The sequence below is a fragment of the Alosa pseudoharengus genome, unplaced genomic scaffold (genome assembly GCF_046254945.1).
Source record: "Alosa pseudoharengus isolate Yale_2024_CS ecotype anadromous, Long Island Sound unplaced genomic scaffold, YU_APseudo_1.1 YU_APseudo_1.1_scf_17, whole genome shotgun sequence".
Lineage (NCBI taxonomy): Eukaryota > Metazoa > Chordata > Actinopteri > Clupeiformes > Clupeidae > Alosa > Alosa pseudoharengus.
The window spans coordinates 6,728,321-6,750,220 of NW_027468640.1; the positions used below are offsets into that span (position 1 = coordinate 6,728,321).

General features: G+C 43.5%; 1 protein-coding gene across 9 annotated transcripts in view; it reads left to right on the forward strand.

Annotated features, from left to right (window-relative positions):
• Positions 1-21,900, forward strand: part of LOC143127181 (NLR family CARD domain-containing protein 3-like) — a 237,603-nt gene that overhangs the window by 88,650 nt on the left and 127,053 nt on the right. The window contains exons 2-4 of one of the 9 annotated variants that reach the window (XM_076288514.1): positions 7,909-8,158; positions 8,366-8,441; positions 9,117-9,233. The exons of 7 other annotated variants lie outside the window; for them this stretch is intronic. In XM_076288514.1, the coding sequence (XP_076144629.1) occupies positions 7,999-8,158; positions 8,366-8,441; positions 9,117-9,233 (353 nt within the window). In that variant the 5' untranslated portion in view covers positions 7,909-7,998. Of the gene's footprint in view, positions 1-565; positions 1,614-7,908; positions 8,159-8,365; positions 8,442-9,116; positions 9,234-21,900 lie in introns of those variants that run through there. One more of the 9 variants, XM_076288506.1, reaches the window with a different exon arrangement.

The following is a 21,900-nucleotide window of genomic DNA, read 5'->3' on the forward strand; positions in this document are numbered from 1 at the left end:
ACATTTCTTACCTCATTGCCTTCTCTTTTTCATCACACCCGTGCCCACATGATATTATTTTATATTTTATTTATTGTGAAGGGTTACTATTAATGTATAAACACATTTTGATACTCTTCTTTACTTACTTTACTTTGTATCACACACACACACACAAACACACATATACACATACACACACACATACACACACAAACACATGCAAACACATGTGTGAGTGTGTGTGTATCTCTGTATCACACACACACACACACACACACACACACACACACACACACACAGAGAGAGAGTGAGAGAAATAATTGTAAATTTGACAGAAGAGTTTTAGTTGATTGTAAACATTTTATAGTTACATAGTCTCACTCATAAACACAGACATCAGTTTCTCCTGCTGAATCTCAGGTTTACACATTTCAAACTCATACACACATTTTCTCCTGCTAAATCTCAGACTCACACATGTCACACTCATACACCTTTACATGTCCATAACAACGGCTTCCCTCTTTGGTCTCTACGTGTCCTTCAGCTGATCTGATGAAGTGTTTCCCTCTTTCTCCTACAGCCTGCAGTACTGCAGTATAACAGATGAAGGTTTCAGAGCTTTAGCATCAGCACTGAGATCAAACCCATCAGCCCTCAGAGAGCTCAATCTGAAGGAGTATCAGCCCAGACCCTCAGCACAGCAGCTGCTCTCTGAACTTCAGAAAGATCCAAACTGTAAACATTTAAAAATACATGGACCCTAAATGAATCCATCCCAATTATAATCCACATTAAATATTATTTACACTGTTCATAAAATAAGTGTCACGTTGGCACTATATGAAGTTGAAAATGCTCACTCTGAAGGCTGTATTGTGCTGTATCTGAGTGCATCACTCATGTATACTCATGTGAATTGTTTTTGTGTTGCTTTCCTTCTCACCTACAGTCTGTTCACACACACACACACACACAATTTAATAACATACAATTGAGTGTTGGTGTGTGTTCTTTACCTCACCATGGAAATAGCTCAAGCTTGTACTAGGAATATAAGAGCGTATTCATTTGCACTATATATCGTATACAGTAGGTTTCCAACCACTGTGTCTGTCTGTAAGATGTTGCTCCTATTGCTGTTCTTCAGTTCTGTTCTGCTCTCTTCTCCAGTTCTGTTCTGTTCTGTTCTCCAGTTCTGTTCTGCTCTGTTCTCCAGTTCTGCTCTCTAGTTATGTCTCCATCTCACTTGTGTACTGGCTGCTTCATATTGATATTTGAAATAATATGTTTTAAAGTGATTGTAAACATAAAAATACATGTCTTATGAATCCATCCTTTTGTATTCCACATTAAACATTCTTCTTCACTGTACATGAGATAAGTGTCCCATTGAAGACACTTTATATAGCGTATATGGCAGGTTTCCAACAGCTCCTCCCTCTGTGCTGTCTTTACTCAGGAGGATGTTGCTCCTATTTCTGTTCTCCAGTTCTGTTATCCTCTAATTATGCCTTCCTCTCACTTGTGTACTGGCTGCTTCACATTGATATTTGGAGTAATATGTTTTAAAGTGTCCATTCATAAGCATTGATATGTAACGGCGATTAAACTTCTTTTTACCAGATCTACTTCATAGGTGTAGTATATCACTTTTTAAACGACACCCTTTTCAACTAGACCATGGTATAACGTGTTAATAAGGAGCCGTGACTACAGCAGCAGGACTTGCTGTGGAGGTGGAACATGAGAGCTCTGACTTACCGCTTTCCATCCTACATGGTCACAAACACAGGATGGCACATACATGGTCATAGACATAGGAATGACACATACAGACATACACATTACATACATCATAGGCATTTGACACAGACTTTTACATAAATTATTGGGGGTTCATGGGAAAAACATACATTATTGCACTGCATAAATTTATCTGTGGGGCTTTGTGTTGTTGAGTATTTGGATTCCAAAGGGGATTAGGCTTCTGCTGAAGCGGGCTTTATTGCACTTTATGCTACTAAACCTCCTGCCAGAGGGTAGGGGTGAGAAGTAGCGGTTGAGTGGGTGAGTAATGTCCAGGGATATTGAATGATAATTACATGAGCAATACGTGCGATGGCCTTAGTGTTTGGTTCTTGTAAGTTTGGGGTATGCAGACCTATTATTTTGGTGGCAGTATTGGTTAGTTGAGTGAGTTTGTTACAGTTTTTGACAGTAAGCATGTTGAAGAAGCAGGTGGACCAGTATAATAGGATGGGTTGGACAATGCTGATATACAGTAGTAGGAGTAGATGGGGGGCAACATGAAGTCCCTTTAGTTACTATAGTAACATCATGATCACAACACACTATCTATGTAAAGGAAAAGGAAGAAAAAGGGGAAAAGCTAAAGTTATTTATTTATTTACCGCATTTCACAACAGACTTGAAACAGTGTACAAAGTGCATAGAGCCGTGACGACCTCAACACCTAAGCCTCAGTGCCATGCCTGGTCCTGGCAGCTAGGGGGAGCTCCTGCCCTGCCAGGACCACAACATACACAGTGTAGCATGGCCTGGGAGTGGGCCACAGGGTGGAGACACAGAGCAGCCTCCACCTGAAGCCCATTACCTGCTCCACCTGTGGGGACTCAACCCTCCTCACAAGGACCATAACACTGATGTCTGGCGCTTTCTTTTGCAGACGTGGACTGAGAGAGCTGCAACGTACGCTGAGCTGCACCAGACCCTGCGCCGCTACAACCAAGATTGGGACTTTTATTTTGTTTTCTCACACTGGTATTGGGTCTGCTAGCCAAGGATCTAGAAAAACCTCAATTAGAGAGCACTGTGACTTTTGTGTTTTGCCTGCTGATAAAAACTCCCCCTGGAGTTTGAATGTTACTGTTGTATGTGACTACCTCATTCCACCACAATGTTTATAACACATACACACACATATAGCACAGACACTAATATCACACTGCATTCTCCAGCAAAAAACACACAAATACACACACACATACAGAGAGAGAGAGAGACATATGCGCATGTACTGAAGAGCAGGAGGAAGCATCCTGAGTGAGCCATGACTGGAACAAAACAGAAAAACAATCATCTTTCTCTCTAAACATTTCACTGTTCACCTGATCTACTGAAATGAGGGATCGTTGCCTGACTGGTGTGATTACATCATAATCACAACCATGGAATTCTGAAAGAACAGCGGAAAGATGATCATATCACCAATATACCTTCATTTATTTTTTTTTACATTATTCAAGTCTTACAATCAAGAGATAAACAGACAGGTTGCATTTGCGTAATTTATAACCTATATTCATAGAAGACTGTAAAGGGTCCATGTGCATCTCCGGAGAATGACCTACCTGTGTGATGTCGTCTCTGCTGGACTCTGCTGCCTTCTGCCCCGTGTCCACCCCGTTCCTTCCTGTTAATGCCTCGCTCTTTCCCCGGGGTTTCCCCCAAACTGCCCCAGTCAGGTCTCACAGACAGCGCTCTCAGTTGTTTACCCACAGCAGAATTTCCTCCACTTTACAGACATTTACATTTGGGAATGGAGATGGTTGCACTGCTCCAGTATGTATGTACGTTAAAGTTGTGAAGCTGCATCCAGTGAAGAAACACTAAGACTTTGATAAAGCCCAGGAGATGTGGACTTGATGCATCCAGTGAAGTGATAGTGAGATGTGGACTTGATATAGGAGTTATGAGATATGAAATTAGTGTTAAGTTCTGTCTCTTCTGCAGTATTTGCATAGAGACATGCGGTCTCTAACAGCAGAGCAAGCACAAAAGATTCCCTAATGCACACACACACACACACACACACACACACACACACGTCCTCACACACAAACACATAGCACACACATGATATGATGATTTATTAATTCAGCTGTAAACACCCCTTGACACTCTTCTTTCTTAAATTTGTATCTTCATCACACACTCATGAATACACACACACACACACACACACACACACCACAGCAATATGTAATAGATATTTTAAATTTGACAGTATTTTTTGAATGTTAAAAAGGAAATTGACAAAAATAATTTAGTCTCAAGTCATAGACACCAATGCAGATTCCTGTTGAATCTCAGGCTTGCACATTTCACATTGTTTACACACACACACACACAGTCCTTCAGCTGATCTGATGAAGTGTTTTCCCCTCACTCCTACAGGCTGGATGTGTACAGTAGGAGATGAAGGTTTTGGGGTTTTAGCATCAGCACTGAGATCAAACCCATCAGCCCAGAGAGCTGCTTAGATCCAGAGAGGGCTTGGCCCCTCAGCCTGGCAGATGTGCTCTAAACTAAAGAATTATCCAAACTGTAAATGTATACAAACACATGAATTGAGTCTGCTCCCATTATTTTCCATATTAAATATTCCTCTACACTGTGCATAAAGTAAGTAGAGTCCTGAGAAATTACCCCTCTGATATGTGTTGATCTATCTGTATCTGTGTTTCTAATGGCCGATAGATATTTTAAATTAAGTAAAGGAAAGCTTTTAAGTGGTTTGTCCACCAGGTGGCACCGCTCCTCACAGCAAGATCCATTTCAACAGCCTTGGCATGACTCCAAATCTTACACTAACAAGTAAAGACATCAGCTTGTGGTTTCAGGACTTTTCAACCAAAAACATAATACAAGAGAATTACAACATACTAATTGGGCAAAAGGATGAAATAAAATGTAAGGTGATTTGCATCAATAATATGATAAATACAAGTTTTAAATCAAGGACACCACTCAGCAGTACCTTTTAAACTTTTTTACTCGGGATTCGGGCCTGACACCCTTCTTCTCCTGTGCAGAAAAAGTTTAAAAGGTTCAGTGTTAACTGGCGTCCTTGATTTAACACGTTACCATTACCTGAAGGAGTCAGCACAGTCAAACTGAGATTATGGTATAAAGCGTGCTATTCAGTGTTTAAAAGTCCTGTACTATGCATGCAACATCTGTTCTATTATATTAGCTGTTGTAGTATCTGTGGGCAGCTGATTGTCTAGCAAAAAGGCAAAATACTTTTGCTGAATTACCTGTAGCTGAATCATTTTGAGAGAGATGAGTGTTGACCAACCATGCTGATTGGCTTAGGTTCACACCTGCCCCCAAACTCTTCATAGTCAGCGCCATAAATGCGGAGCAGTTCCTTTTCCAGATTGGTGACAGCCATGCTTTGCAAATGTCAGAATTCTTGAGGTTAGAGTAGTAAATTGTCCAGATAAAAATAAAATATTCTCTGATATTATGAAGTGACATATTTGCAATTCACATCATATTAACTGACATAGTTGTAAAACCAAAAGGTGAAACATTGCAATGAAATGTGGTAGATGAGGAAAGGCAGCTGGTCAGCACAGCAGTGAGAGCACTAGAACAGCATTAACCCTACAAACCCTACAGCAGTGAGAGCACTAGAGCAGCACTAACCCTACAAACCCTACAGCAGTGAGAGCACTAGAGCAGCACTAACCCTACAAACCCTACAGCAGTGAGAGCACTAGAACAGCATTAACCCTACAAACCCTACAGCAGTGAGAGCAGTATTAACCCTACAAACCCTACAGCAGTGAGAGCACTAGAACAGTATTAGCCCTACAAACCCTACAGCAGTGAGAGCACTAGAACAGCATTAACCCTACAAACCCTACAGCAGTGAGAGCAGTAGACTGGAGTCACACACACACTGTAGGCAGGGTAGGCCTACACTTGAATCTGTTCCTTGCCCGGTCTTTGTGCCACATTGTCCAGCAGAGGGCACTGTTTGCCAAAGACTCAATGTTTTAAACAGGGCAGGGGCAAGGGTCCTGACATGGAGTTTTACAACTTGGCTGAAAAGTCTAACATTTAAACTCATGCCCTGCATTTGGAATCAAATTCCTCACCAGACCAGCTCATCTAAACTTGATTAAGACTGGAGAGAGATAAAGCAACACATTCTGGATTGACACCAGAAGGAAATTAATGTAATGCTAATAGGCCTAGTCTATACTGTAGCCTACCCTTTTTCTTTACTTCCAGGAATAAATAAGACACACTGGATACTTGCATCCCATACTGTAGATAGTGTATTGACTGAGTGTATCTGGCATCCCATACTGTAGATAGTGTATTGACTGAGTGTATCTGGCATCCCATACTGTAGATAGTGTATTGATTGAGTGTAACTGGCATCCCATACTGTATATAGTGTATTGATTGAGTGTATTGAGTGTATCTGCACATTGTCAGCTGCCAAACTGACACCTGGGACGCTTAGCAACCAACCAACTCGAGTGACTGAGTGTGAATATCCGAGTTCTTTTCTGGCACATTTTAGAGTTTAATTTTCTTGGAATTGTACCTGTTGCTTCTATCCCAGCATCCCATCATGCTGCTGTTGCAGCTGTCCCTTATCACTTGTGCCTTAATTTAAAAGCTTGCCATGACATAAACAAATTGTAATTTTATGGATTAATAAAGAACACTTTTCGATAATAGTCAGGGTACAACCCAGATGACGCTGAATCAGCCTCCTAGTGGCCCAGCCAGAAACGAGAGGAAAACTGAGAAAAGAACATTTCACGAGCAACGTAAAAGTGGTAGGTGTGTGAGCTGTTTATGTGGATGTGCAAGACAGAAGGGGTGGTTGTTTATGTAGCCTACATATGCAAGCAAATATATGGCAACATTTAGTTTGTATTCCAAGCTATTCTTGATTTTAGGCCCAGGGGGCGCTTTATCCATCACTGCAAGTTCTTACCTGGGTTATTTAGGCCTATACTGACGAGCCAGTAATCAGTGTGAGTGAACATGTGACATCTGCCACACCCGCAGAGAGAGAGCAGACCAGTGAGAGAAACAAGAGGGAAGAACAGGGAGACAAAGTCCACCAGCTACATGTTGTTACTTAACCGAGGTGTCCAGTCATCACGCTACTCCGACTCCATTTTGGGAAAGAGAGCGGTCGAGAGATTCTTGTAGGCACGGGCTGTACAATTACAAATTCAGTTGGGCCAGATTTTAAACCAAGAAATGATGCTGGGCCAGACATTTTCAGCGGCTGGTAAGCAGCAGGTAAGGACACATTTATAGACAACTGGATGTATTGAAATTGAAAAACAAGGAAAGTTTATTCATTGTTTCCCTTCTGAATTTGGTAACATCGGTCAAGGGCAAGCTGCAGCTGAGGTAAGCTATAGTGCATACAGTAGGTCTATGCTGCGTAAATGATCATTGAGCTGAACAGCACATGAAAGCTTTCATGTATAGGCCTAATTGTCACACAGAGTTAGAAAGCCTTTTTTATACGGTGCAGACCTTTGTGTGCGTAACCACTGTCAGATCGTTTTACGGGACTGAACTCGTGTTTCAGGAGTAGAGTACCACAGAGCTTTGTAATCATTGCAGCAGAATCTTGATGAAATATTTAATTTCGTACTGTCCATTTTTCACATTTGGTACAGTAAAATAAACAAATAAAGAAATAATCATACATCAACAAGGCCGAGGTATCCTGAACAATAAACCATTCAACTTCAAAACCCCATCCATATTTTGCAATTTAGTGTTTTAAAACTATTCAACTATACATCAGTTTCCAACTTCAGATTGATCAGGAATAATATTAATTACAGCGGCAACGTTGTTGTGGTGGGTTTACAACTGAGGCAACCAAAGGTCACTTTTATGATTCAGTCATATCCAGGAGGCCATAAAGCCGATCACTTTAACAGTCCAGAGGCATAAACTGCAGATCACGGGATCAGCAACAATGTCTGATGTGTTGTGCTCTCAAAGTCAAAGTTAAAGTCAAAGTCAGCTTTATTGTCAATTTTTCTGCATCAGAAAAAAAAAAAATTCTCTGTCCCATGGTGAAGGAAAGAAAGTGCACAAGAGATAATACTGTATATATTATAGGAAGGAGGAAGACGTTGCCTGCGCTGGTGAGGAGGAAGATGTAAAAGAAGAAGTGGAGGTCAGGGCTCGAGGTTCGTTGCCATATCATCGATGGAGTCCACAGCAGATCAAACCGCCCGCTACAAGGCGGAGCATCGACGGGAGCTGGCAGAGCGGCGACGCAAGCTGGCTGAGCGTTACGCCAACATGACGGCCCTCAACAGCAAGCACACAGGCCATGAACAACATAAGAGCACAGCACCAGATGCAGGTAAAGAAAAGAAAAAACGACCCGCTCTCTTCACTTATTTTAGTGTCCAACATAGTATTTTTAAGTTTTTTAAAGTATTTTTTCCTCAAATAGTTCATGTACAGACAGTGATGTGTGTATGATAATTGGATATAACTGATGTATAACTGTCTGAAGAAATGGAAAAGGAAAAAGGAAAAACTTTCCTACTGATGTTCTCACCTCTAGGGAACACCGGGAGCACAGGGAACTCCACCCCCAGTGAAGCGGGAGACGGGGCTCTCGGGTACAGCTCACACCGCAAGTAAGTGGAGTAGACCCATGGCAGGCGTAGGAAGAGGGACCAGATGGGTGTGGCAGGGTGTGGGGCTGGATATGAGAATCCATTTTATCAACTCATAGTAGGCCTAGCTTTTTATACAGGGGAGACACCGATATGTTAAATTTGACTTTTCCTACAAGGGTACTGGGGAACATTGTGTGGGCAGGTGCCTTACGAAGTCTATGGACTTTTGAATAATATACAAAGAAATGTTAATTGGAACGATAAATAATGTTATTAACCTGTTATCTAATATTAAAAACAGTGTTTTCAAGTTGGGTTTGTTTCCTGTTTTCGGTTACGTTCATCCAAACGTCCCTGGGTACCATATCTTATTTATATAATATACCATACATTGTGTGATTAGTGAATACTCGAAAAACTCAAGCTTGATTGCACCTGAGCTCAATTTTGTGTTAATAAATTAGCAAATTAGGTATCACTGGACAGAAAGAAAGTGCTGCTACAGAAGTATAACTTCATTGTTTGAAAAACAAACCAAGTCCTCGTAAAATGGGAACACTGTCCAAAGGGGCAAAGGTAGGCTAATATGCACATGATCCAAATTATTAGTTAAAAGAAGATGTTGTCCTCACATGTTGTAGCTTTCCCGCTCCATATGGTAAACAATGGATGTTTCTGTTTCTTATACCACAGGTCATTCCATTATGAGAGGCCTCCATCGCCTGTGCCCATTTCTGTGTCCATGAAGAGTGACCGGTCAGAGGATCGATTCATAGGTTTCAAATGTGATGATGTCACAGCTGGATCAAGGCAAGTCCATAAATCACTCAATGAGTACTCTGTGACTGGATGGTTGAAATATTTCCATTTTACAGTATGATGGAATGAAACAGTAATCAATAGATCAATATGTCATTTTTCATTTATCTATTTTGCACTGCACTGCCCCCTGAAGGCTATGAAGAGTAATCAAAGTCATGTCAGGTTTTGGGTTGTAGAGTTTTGTATTCATATTAAAGTCAAAACTGTTGTTGAATGCCTGTGCAGTTCACTAATCCATTACTTTAAGCTGTACTTATTTCAGCTAAATGTTCATACAATTCTGCTGTATTAATGAGCTGAATATTCTAAGCTAAGTAGAACCACTCGAATCTAGGTGGGTCATTCCTTGCCAAATCAGATAAGGTTGTTGCTGCACTGTCTCAGATTTTGTTCAAACCTTGTCTATATAATCAATGGGTCTTAAAACCAAGGTCTGTGTAATATTTCTGTGCAAATCTTATGTCTTCATATCTTTTTCAGACCTTGAATTTTTACAGCTTGACAAACACATGCCATGTTTGGGCATTAATATCTTGACAAATATTTTCCCTAGCCTCCTCAAAAAGCATGTGTAAACAATTTAAAGTCTGTACTAAATGTCTCCTGACTTTAGAAAGGGCCCTACATTTCGGAAAAATGTGCATTAAGTGTGATATTGAGGGTATTAAAAAACAGTTTTGTTTTTTCATTTGGTATCAGTCACTATTTCCTTTTCAAATACATCAGTTTATTAATGTTTTCCACAATATGAAGTCTCCACATCAAATGACCATGACAATAATAAGGAAATAAAAGGTAAAATACCAATATTGTACCAATCCCATTCACAGAATAAATGCATGCAGTTACAGGTGTTTTGGGAACACCAAAATAAACATTTACATTAAACAATAGATTTTAGCGCCCCCTCAGGTGAAACACAGCATAGCCGTTTGCTCCTTTTATAAGGCATTAACTCCTTTGGGATGAAAAATAACTTCACATATTCTTTACACTATGAGCACACCAGTTGAAGAGATGAATATCTAAGAGGATCTGGCCATCCTCTGGACTCTGGAGGCTAGCCCTGGCAGCTAGACGCTTAACAGTGCTACCAATGCCAATCAGGGCCAGCTTAAAGCGATGGTTCGGAGTAATTTCACCCTAGGGTCCTTTGCACCATGACCCCGAGCCGAACACCCTCCCAGAACCTGTTTTCCCTTGGTCGAACCCTGGTCGAGTAGCGCTGTCAGAAACTAATGAGTTTCTGCGGTCGTAATGGTACCAACTTTTATCTCTTAAATTACCCCACTAATAATGCCCTGAATGGTACGAAACTTCTACAGTAGTACAACTATGTTCTTTTCTCATAAAACGAGGCATTGAAAAGTTTGTAAATACACCAGGAGTTTATTTAAATAACACTTGCCTGACGGATGCTACTATACCGCTGCATTGACGTTACTTCCGTGATTTGGGAACTTTCCTCCGCCTCACTTTCGTATGAGCTACACCAGGCGCGTAACTGAAGCATTCTGTTCGCGTAGCGTCTGCTGCAACAATTAGCTACCCCATTAATGGAAGTAGCTACACCAGACGTGATAGTGGCGTGTACGTTCGAAAAAAATAGACCCATCTTTTCAAACGGATTTAACGTGTCGCAAACAGAAATACATGATGCAGCACAGGTGTGGTTGATAAGAACACTGGTAAGTGGTGCAGTCAGCCTGTATACCTAAATATTGTTCTGAGTCGGAGTCTGTTATTGTATGAAGGAAAAGGGTGCCAGTCCCAGCCCCTACCATGACAGGACATCAATATTCCCTGTATAAGAAGACGTATGAAGATATTCAAATGGCCTTTCAAGTTCAAGTTCAAGTAGTTTTATTGTCATATACTTATAAAATGAATTATAAGTAATGAAATTCTTAAGCTCAAGAGCCAGCTCAACTTAAAAGAGTAAAATTGAAAAGCAGTAATTAAGGTGTATTTTGTGTGTGTGTGTGTGTGTGTGTGGGGGGGGGTGATGAAAAGGTGTGTATGTGTGTGGGGAGGGGGTATGTTGTGTGTCTGGGTGGGGGTTCTGAGGTTTGAGGTTGATTAGCTATGTGGAAGAGAATTACAGTTCTGGTAGCTTGTGGAAAGAAGCTATCTCTGTATCTGCTCGTAGAAGTCTGCATACTCTTGTACCTTCTACCAGATGGTAGGAGGGTGAAGACACTGTGGCTGGGATGACTGGGGTCAGCAAGGATTCGCTTGGTCTTCCTCCTGCAGCGCTGGCTGTAAAGGTCCTGGATAGTTGGTAACTCAGTCCTTGTGATGCGTTGCGCTGACCTGACCACCCTTTGCAGAGCTTTGCGATCATGAGCGGTGCTGTTACCATACCATACTGTAATGTTGCCGGTCAGGATGCTCTCAATGGTGCAGCGGTAGAAGTTGGTCAGTATTTCACCGTCCATACCAAACTTCCTCAGCCACCGAAGAAAGAAGAGTCGCTGTCTTGCTGACTTTGTGACCATACCTATATGGTGTGACCAGCTCAGATCCTCACTAAAGTTAATTCCAAGGAATCTGAAGCAGCTGACTCTCTCTACTGCTGTGCCTCCAATATAGATGGGTGTGTGCTCTTCCTGCTGTCTCCTGTAGTCCTCAATCAACTCCTTGGTTTTGCTGACATTGAGCAGCAGGTTGTTGTCTTGGCACCTCATCATCACTTGTGATACAGCCGATTATGGTGGTGTCATCAGCAAACTTAATGATGGTGTTTGAGGTGTGAGTTGCCATACAGCCATGAGTATACAACGAGTACAGCAGGGGGCTTAACACACATCCCTGCGGTGCACCAGTTCTGAGTGTTAGAGTGGATGAGATGATGTTACCCAGCCGTACCGCCTGTGTCCTGTCAGTCAGGAAGTCAAGGATCCAACTGCACAGAGAGGGACTGATGTTCAGGTCTCTCAATTTCATGATCAGCTTGGATGGAACTATGGTGTTAAAAGCGGAGCTGTAGTCAATGAAGAGCATCCGTACATAGGTGTTTTTCTTATCCAGGTGAGAAAGAGCAGTGTTCAAAGCAAATGCTATCGCATCGTCTGTGTACCTGTTTGGCCTATAGGCAAACTTTGAGAACTTCATAGCCACCAATGAATGAATAATGGGACATGAAAGGGTATCCCCAGTTAAAAAAGCCCTATGCAACAATTTTAGCAAAAATGACCATAATTATGCAGGTTGACAGTCATTCTGATGGTTCTACAACACTTTCTGGGTCGTTTGGTGGGTGCTTCGTCTCCCCTTATCGCTTCTCCGCGGAAAAACTAATATGCAACTTTCTGTTATGCAACTGTCTGGGTAAATCCGGATGTGACTCAGCGGTATCCAATCGCAAGTATCCAATCGCGCCTCGAAAATGTAGTCGATTGTAGTTTCGAAGAAGACTGCAAAATGGACACCGAATTGATTTTGTTGCTGTTGAAATTGTAAGTAGCCTACCAGAAATAGCGAAGGAATAACCAGACCTGCATAGTGCTTCTTTAAGGCCTATTCTAGGTCAATGGTTAAAATATAATTTGTTGTATACTTACGAATAGTAATTACATTTCATACCACTAGGTGGAGTCTATGCATTTAGATAGTTAGTCTTGCACTGCCTCCTTGTAAATGTGTTCTAGTGACGTCTCCTGTAAGAAGAGCGTGCTGTTCCTGAGCTCTCTAATACTACAGCATTCATTTGATTACATTTCATATAAAAGCTACCACTTGGTACAACATCCTTTGTGGTCCTGGTTATTATACAAGTTACCACATATTTTTGGCGACGAGGTGAACTGGAATTGTTTTTCCATAGCTAAACACAGTGTGCTAGCTAGCGAACTTTAGGCGACTATCTTCATGAGTGGAAGCTCGAGCAGTGCAGAGGAGCACGGTGAAGAGAGAATCAGAGCGCCAGTGGCTGTAGAGGAGCGACAAGGAGAAGAGCACAACATTCAAATGGCTACGAGGACAATGAGAAGAGCACAACATTCAAATGGCTACGTTTGGGACTATCGGTGAATTTGTGGAAGGAGACGAGGACTGGACAGAGTATGAGGAAAGGTTGGGACACTTTTTCGCTGCAAATGGAATTGCAGAGGAGGCTAGAAAGCGTTCCATTCTCCTGAGTGTGTGTGGAGCTAAGACTTATAAGCTGATAAGGAACTTAGCTACACCGAAAAAAACGGGGGAAATTGAATATACTGAACTGGTCAAGCTCGTCGGGAATCACCACAATCCAAAACTGTCAGTAATAGTCCAACGTTTCAAATTTCACAGCCATTTTCGGAAGTCAGGTCAGTCTGTAGCGAATTTTGTTGCAGAATTGCGGCAACTGTCAGAACATTGGGATTTTAAGGACGTCTTAGATGACATGCTCCGTGACAGATTAGTATGCAGCATTAATAATGACGCCATACAGCACCGTTTGCTGGGGGAAACTCCACCACTGACTTTCAAGAAAGCGCTAGAAATATCGTTCGGAATGGAAATGGTGGCAAATAATGGCAAAGACATTCAAAAGGGTCAGGCTGGATCGCAGTCAGTGGAATTGGAAAGTGGAATGTTTTAGGTGTGGAGGGCCACACTATGCTAATGACTGTATATTTAAAGAAACGGTTTGTCATACCTGCAGTAAAAAACACTTAGCCAAAAAGTGCAGGAGTGCTAAAAATAAGGCTAAGAATGAAACATGGAAAGCCCGGCAGGCTCAAGCACACACACATCACGTCAAAGCCCGGCAGGCTCAAGCACACACACATCACGTCAAGGAAGATGACGGAGAGGCAGCGTGTGCATTCAACATGTTTACAGTGGATACAGATGAGGGACCACCTATGCCCTACTATGCAACAGTGGACACCTATGCCCTACTATGCAACAGTGACCACCTATGCCCTACTATGCAACAGGGACCACCTATGCCCTACTATGCAACAGTGACCACCTATGCCCTACTATGCAACAGTGACCACCTATGCCCTACTATGCAACAGTGACCACCTATGCCCTACTATGCAACAGTGACCACCTATGCCCTACTATGCAACAGTGACCACCTATGCCCTACTATGCAACAGTGACCACCTATGCCCTACTATGCAACAGTGACCACCTATGCCCTACTATGCAACAGTGACTGTTGAAGGACAGGACATTAAGTTTGAGGTTGATTCTGGGGCTACAGCATCGGTCATCAGTGAGGAGACCTACAGGAGGACATGGGGACATAAGCGGCCTCCTATTAAGCCTTCGAATCTCAAACTAAGGACGTACACAGGTCAGGCCATACCTCATTTGGGGGTGTTACATGTGAACATTTCAGTAGGAAGTCAGAGGGCTGAAGGCAGACTAGTCATAGCTAAAGGTAGTGGGCCTAGTCTTTTGGGCCGTGACTGGCTACGCAAAATTAAGCTAAATTGGCATGAGATCAAGTATGCACACACAACAGAGGACATTCTGCACCGATACAGTGATGTGTTCAGAGACGAACTGGGCACACTAAAGGGAGTCACTGTAAAGCTCCATGTAGATCCTGATGCAGCGCCACATTTCTTCAAGCCCAGAGTGGTGCCCTATGCAATGAAAAGCAAAGTGGAGGAGGAGCTGGAACGCTTACAGGCGCTGGGCATCATTGAGCCTGTCCAGTTTTCAAGGTGGGCAGCACCTATCGTTCCCGTGTTGAAGCCTGATGGAACCGCAAGGATCTGTGGTGACTATAAAGTTACTGTGAATCAAGTCTCAAAGCTGGAGGAGTACCCGTTGCCACGGGTGGATGACCTGTCCGCAACACTGGCTGGAGGTAAGCTGTTCTCAAAGCTTGATATGAGCCACGCTTACCAGAAGCTACTTCTTGATTAGAAATCAAAAGAATTTGTCACAATAAATACACACAAAGGATTATTCAAGTACAATCGCCTAGTGTTTGGAGTAGCGTCCAGTCCCGCTATTTTTCAAAGGACAATGGACACTCTATTGCAAGGGATTCCTCATGTAGCCGCATATTTAGACGACATTTTAATAACGGGGGCTACTGAGGCTAGGCACATTGAAAACCTAGAGCAGGTACTAAAGAGACTCTCAGATGCAGAGCTGCATCAGAAACGTGGAAAGTGTGTGTTTATGGCACCAAGTGTGACGTATCTGGGACATACAATCACAGCAGAGGGTCTTCGCCCAGTGGAGGACAAAGTGAGGGCTATCAAGGACGCCCCAAGCCCAAAGAACGTCACAGAATTCCGCTCGTTTCTGGGCATGGTGAATTACTATGGGAAGTTCCTGCAGGATCTATCAAAAGTGTTAGCACCTCTGTACAAGCTGCTGCACAACGACACAAAGTGGCAGTGGGGTGCGGAGCAGGAGAAAGCTTTTAAGGAGGTGAAAGAGCTCCTTCATTCAGCAAAACTGCTAGTTCACTATGATCCAGATAAAGACATTGTTCTCTCATGTGACGCGTCGCCCTATGGGGTGGGGGCGGTCCTCTCGCATGTTATGGAAGACGGCTCAGAGAAACCTGTTGGACTCGCCTCACGGACGCTGACGGCTGCAGAGAAAGGTTATTCACAGTTGGACAAAGAAGGTCTTGCTATTGTTTTTGCAGAAAAGCGTTTTCATCAGTATTTATATGGACGTGTCTTCAAAATCCACACTGACCATAAACCACTGATGAGTCTGTTCAGTGAAACACGCTGCATTCCGCCGCTAGCGTCAGCCAGAATCCAACGGTGGGCACTAATCTTGTCAGCCTACCAGTACACAATAGTATACAGAGCTGGAAAAGACAACACAAACGCTGATGCGTTGAGTCGCCTGCCATTGCCGGAGACGCCTGTCTCAACATACGTACCTCCAGAGACTGTCTTTTCATTAGAGAAATTGTCAGAGACACCTGTTAAGGCAGCCCAGGTCAAGCAGTGGACAGAGAGAGACCCAGTGCTGTCCAAAGTAAAGACTTACCTGTTGCAGGGCTGGCCCAGTGTGGTTGTCAGTGAGGAACTGAAACCATATGCCAAACGCAAGACAGAACTCAGCCTGCAGGATGGCTGCATATTCTGGGGTTCAAGGGTTTTTTGTACCTCCCCCAGGACGCTCACACATCGTGGAAGAACTACATGAGACTCATCCAGGAGTGTCACGAATGAAGAGCCTGGCGAGATCCTACGTCTGGTGGCCAAGAATGGATTTAGACCTGGAGAACAAGGTAAAGGCATGTACACAATATTAGTCAAATCAACACATGTCACCACCAGCCCCTTTGCAGCCATGGGAGTGGCCAGACCACCCCTGGTCAAGGCTACATCTGGACTTTGCTGGTCCGTTCATGGGGCAGATGTTCCTCATAATAGTGGATGCGCACTCCAAGTGGATAGACGCTCTCATCATGAGCAACATAACAGCCCCCTTAACCATAGACAAGCTCAGACAAGTGTTCGCAATCCACGGGTTGCCAGATGCAGTAGTTACAGATAATGGTCCGACGTTCAGTGAGCTGTTTGGTGAGTTTATGGAACAGAATACAGCTCCTTTCCACCCAGCCTCGAATGGATTGGCAGAGAAAGCTGTCCAGACGGTGAAGGAGGGTCTAAAAAGGATGAAAGGTGACTCTCTCAGCACCAGACTTTCACGTTTCCTGTTTAAATATCGCCTTACACCGCAAACCACTACTGCACGTACTCCAGCAGAGATGTTGATGGGACGTAGGCCTAAGTCAAAATTGGACCTGCTGCGTCCAGACACTAAGGCTACTGTGCTGAGAAAGCAGGAAAAACAGAAGACAGGTCACGATCAACATGCACGACAGAGACAGCTGAAACCAGGTGACAATGTCTACGTTAAGAATTTCAGCAACTAGATGTACCGCAGAGCGGTACAAAATATGACCGCCGCCCAGTCCAGCACATTTTTTCCACAAAAATAAATCACGCTGAAAGGCCTATATGATTCTAACTGTCTCACTAAATTGCATTATCCACACTCAATTTTCACTGATATCTGCTAGACAACAAGTACCAAAACATGATTAGTTCATAGATTTCACATGTAAAATTCATTTTATACAACCCCACCTCCATCTTGCCTGTTCATAATTCTGAGAAATTCTTGAATTGTGTGCATGTGTGCATGTACATGTTTATGTTATGTGTGTGTGTGTGTGTGTGTGTGCGTGTGCGTGCGTGCTTGTGTGTGTGCCTGCATATGTGCCTGTGCAAGCGTACATATGTCTACTGTGTGAGTATGTGTCATACGTATGATTACTGTGAATGTATGTGTGTGTGTGTGTGTATCTGTTTGTGCACATGTGTGTACATGAAATGGGTTAACATGACCCCTGGAGGCAAACATACGGAAAAAAATGGTCATCCTAGTCCCTACAGTTCTCAAGATATTCACAGAGAACTGTGTCTGCCCTACCCTCCTTTCGGGGGTCCAGTCCAGCGGGGGGGCTACAGATCAAAACGAAAAACGACGGTTCCATGCTATCCATGTGGGGTTACATGCCCACCAAGTTTTGTGTACCCGTTTCGCTGCGCGGCGGTCATAATAACTCTAATCAGCAATGGCTGCCGGGGGTTATCTTGACACAAAGAGGTCCTCTATCCTACGTCGTAGAACTGACTGATGGACGAGTGTTCCGCAGACATCAGGACCACGTACACCTGCGTCATGATACAGGCCCAGAGATCATTAGCACCTCAGAGTTCCCCTTGGTGAGTCAGACTACTGGGGAAGCTTCACCAGAAAAAAAGTCACTTGAAGAAATGTCTGTGCTCCCTGGAGCGACAATTGACCACAGACACACAGACCCCTCTTGTGACTCTTGTACCAGATCCACCCAAAACACCTACACCAGCTGTGCCAGCAACAGCACCGGAGATAGTGCGCAGGTCACAGCGTGATCGGAAGCCTCCAGATAGACTGAATGTTTAATTAATCTGAATGTGTTCAGTGGAATGTGCATATGCTAGATTGTAAGAGTGTATGCCAAATAATATGATTTGTGTTTTGAAGAAGTATAATGAGTTAATGTGTAAGAAAGAAATGACACCACATTAGTTTAAATTGTCCAGTTTATTTGCGTTGAAAGAATTTTGGAATTTAGTAGGGGAGGAGTGTTGTATACTTACGCATAGTAATTACATTTCATACCACTAGGTGGAGTCTATGCATTTAGATAGTTAGTCTTGCACTGCCTCCTTGTAAATGTGTTCTAGTGACGTCTCCTGTAAGAAGAGCGTGCTGTTCCTGAGCTCTCTAATACTACAGCATTCATTTGATTACATTTCATATAAAAGCTACCACTCGGTACAACATCCTTTGTGGTCCTGGTTATTATACAAGTTACCACATAATTATTAGTACATCATTTGATATATTAGGCATCCTTTTCATTTTCAAAATATTAGGAGTGTCTTTGTCTGTGTTCTTTTTAAAATATGGGAAGTAAAATATAGCCATTCCGTTCCATTCAAGTATCAGAGTTGAAAGGAGCAAAATGCAATGTTGTGTTTCACCTGAGGGGGCACTAAAATACATTTTTTATTGTAAATGTTTACTTTGGTGTTCCCAAAACACCTGCAACTACTGTACATGCATTTATTCTGTGAATTGGACTTGGTACAATATTGGTACTTTACACACTAAATGTCCATATACTTAGCTATTTGCACATTTCCACAGTTTTTTTATGGTCGTACTAGCTACCCCGCATACCATTTCAGTTGCATGAAAATTACACAAAAATACAAACATGCCTTGTTTTATCCTGATTATTGTCATGGCCTTTTGTTTTGGAGACTTCATATTTTGGGACAACATTAACAAAGGATTATATTTCTAGAGACAATTCTGATGGTGTGTGTAGTTTTGATAACCTGACCCTCACCAGATGAATTTCGCTCCGCCTAGCTCCACTCATCCATCTGGAACCGATCCATTGGAATGGCGTTTCAGAAGGCTGGGCCTAATCAAAAAATGCTTGCATATGATTGAATAAGCCACTTGTCCGTCATCTATTGACGTACTACTTTAACCACTCACATCGAAGCCAACCCGTGACGCTGATAACAGTCTCACGGTCGCTTCTTCACTACGTCACATCTATGAAACTCCCGCCCTGCGTCCTGATTGGCTGAACCATAAAGTCGGTTGCAGAAATCACTCTCAATGGAAGAGGTCCCAGATGGATGTGAGTGAAGCTAGGCGGAGCTAAGCGGAACGAAATTCATCTGGCGAGGGTCAGGTTATAGTTTTGAGGCCCTCAATATCACTTTTTTTGCATGATTTCTTCTGAAATTAGGGACTTCAATAAAACCAGTGAGACTGTGGTACAAACTTCTAATGATTGAATGGTACTGAGAACATGTTTGTCTTCCATTCTACAAAGTTTGGTCAGGCTAGGAATAATACTTTGTAATATATGAATGTCCAAACATGGCCTCCAAGATAAGGCCTTTTAGAGAGTGTACACAATCAAGGGCAAAAAGACTATGAAAACAATAGAATTGAAAAAAAATATTTTACAGGTTTTGGTTATGAAACCTAAACATTGTGTAGACAAACTTCGGTGCCGCATCCATTTTCCTGCATTTTGTCTGATTTGACACGGAATGACCCAGGTGGCTTAATGAGTGAAAAGCCTTCAATGACTCCACACCCAAAAAAGAAATAGTTTACTCGCCAAAACTAACTGACAGATTAAAAATTGATGATTAATTGGTTAGTGATTGGTGGACAGACCAATACTATATGATATGGAATCAGAAACATTACTCTGCATTTCCTCTGGGAAAAGTTTAAACAAATTTTGTGGGTTGTCCAGTCCACATTGGGTGTGGTGTAGTTATGAAACGCTATCAAATGTCCGGCGCTTGGCATAAGAAAGTGGGCCTTATGTTTCTTAATCAGTTATGGGTGTGTTTTGGGCGTAACATCATTTAAACCAATGCAGGAGCAAACAGCGAGCAGCAGAACTTTAAAACTTTACTAGATATTGTAGTCAAGTCTTTACTAGATATTGTAGTCAAGTCAAGCCAGTTTTATTTGTATAGCTCATTTCACATGCACAGAGCGATGCTTGCCACATGTGTGATAGAAGAATGAAGATGGAAACTGTAGAGAAGCTGGAGAGGCAAAGTGTTGAAATAATAAAGACACACCCCTCCAGGAAAAGTGATATATGGAAAATATTTGGAAAGGTTCTTAAAGAAGATGAGTAGTGCAAGTTATGTTCTATGCACTTCTTGCGAAGCTAAAAGTATGACAGACACAAAATAGGCATGACGAACATGACTCGTCACAAACGTGGCAAGCCCTCCTAGCCAATCCGAGTAAGTCCAATTCCCAGACCTTAAGCAAGCAATAGATTGCTTTATATTATACACTGAACTGGAACAGCTCAAGGTTCAAGACTTAATGACAAGTCGCTCAGTAAAATAATGTAACGATTTGATAGCGAACCACACAGTTGTGCAATCAAAAGGTTTATTCACTGGGAACGAGAGCAGTGACACAGACAGACTTAGACACAGAACACAATACACACGGGGCAGGTCAAGCAGACACACACTACACACATACAGGGGAGGTCGCAGCCCCCCACACAAAAGGGATCACACACGAGGGAGAACTAAAAGGGAAACATGTCACACTAAAGACGCTAACTTTACACTTAAAACTAAGGAGAATAACGACATAAACCCCCCAAATGTTCGCTCTCGTATCCCAGGATCCCCTGCGCGGGAGAACGCGAACACTGTCTTTTGCGCCGACGTTACACAGCTCCCCCAACAAGCCATTGCCGTCCTCGGCAATGCCCACGAGGTAGCCACATGCTAACGTCGGCGCGCGTCGCCCGCCACTCAGTTCAGTGCGAAAGTTCCGCCAACTCACGTGGGGTGCACGCGCCGCAGGAGCTCACTCAACGGGGCGCCACGCTGCTAGCAATCCAGTTCGGGCGTGCTAGCAGCCACGTGGCCGACCCGCTCGTCACCAGCTCCCTCTCAGGGGCCGCCCTCAGGCTGCACTTTCCGCGGCGTGTCACCACGGCACTCCTCCTTTCCAGACGGGGCCCTAGGTGGCCTTACAACCGTCGACACTGTCCCAAGCACCGGGGTTCGGGGGGGCCAGATGAAGCTGCGCCAACGCCACTCCGCTCCGTCGAGTCGTCGACCAGGACAGACAGGCACCGACTCCGCAGCAACCGGACCGCGCTGAGCTCTCCCGCTGCAGCTACCGTCTTCGGCGTCCCTCCTCGTGTTGCCATCTCCCAGAGCCGTACTGCTCTGTTCCCGGCCCGTTCCACTCCTTCGCGGCCTCGGCGAAGGCACGACCCCCGAGATGGTCGTGCTATCGAACTCCACACAACAAACTTTTTTTTTTTTTTTTTTTTTTTTAAGGCGCCGGCCAACAGGCCAACTAGAACTAGCGCCTAGCACTGCACGGTGCCCCTCACACGCACCCAAAAGTTAAAGCACACACGAAACAGTCACACTCTAGAGAGCCTTTCCGTCGAAGCTGCCCCACCGTCGTGAGTTCGCTGCCCTCAGCGGCTCCGCCAACCGTCCATCGTCTAAGAACCTCTTCCTCGCCGCACTCCCTCGGCTCTGCTCACGCGTCGCGGCTCGACGTGGAGTCAGCGCCCAGGCCA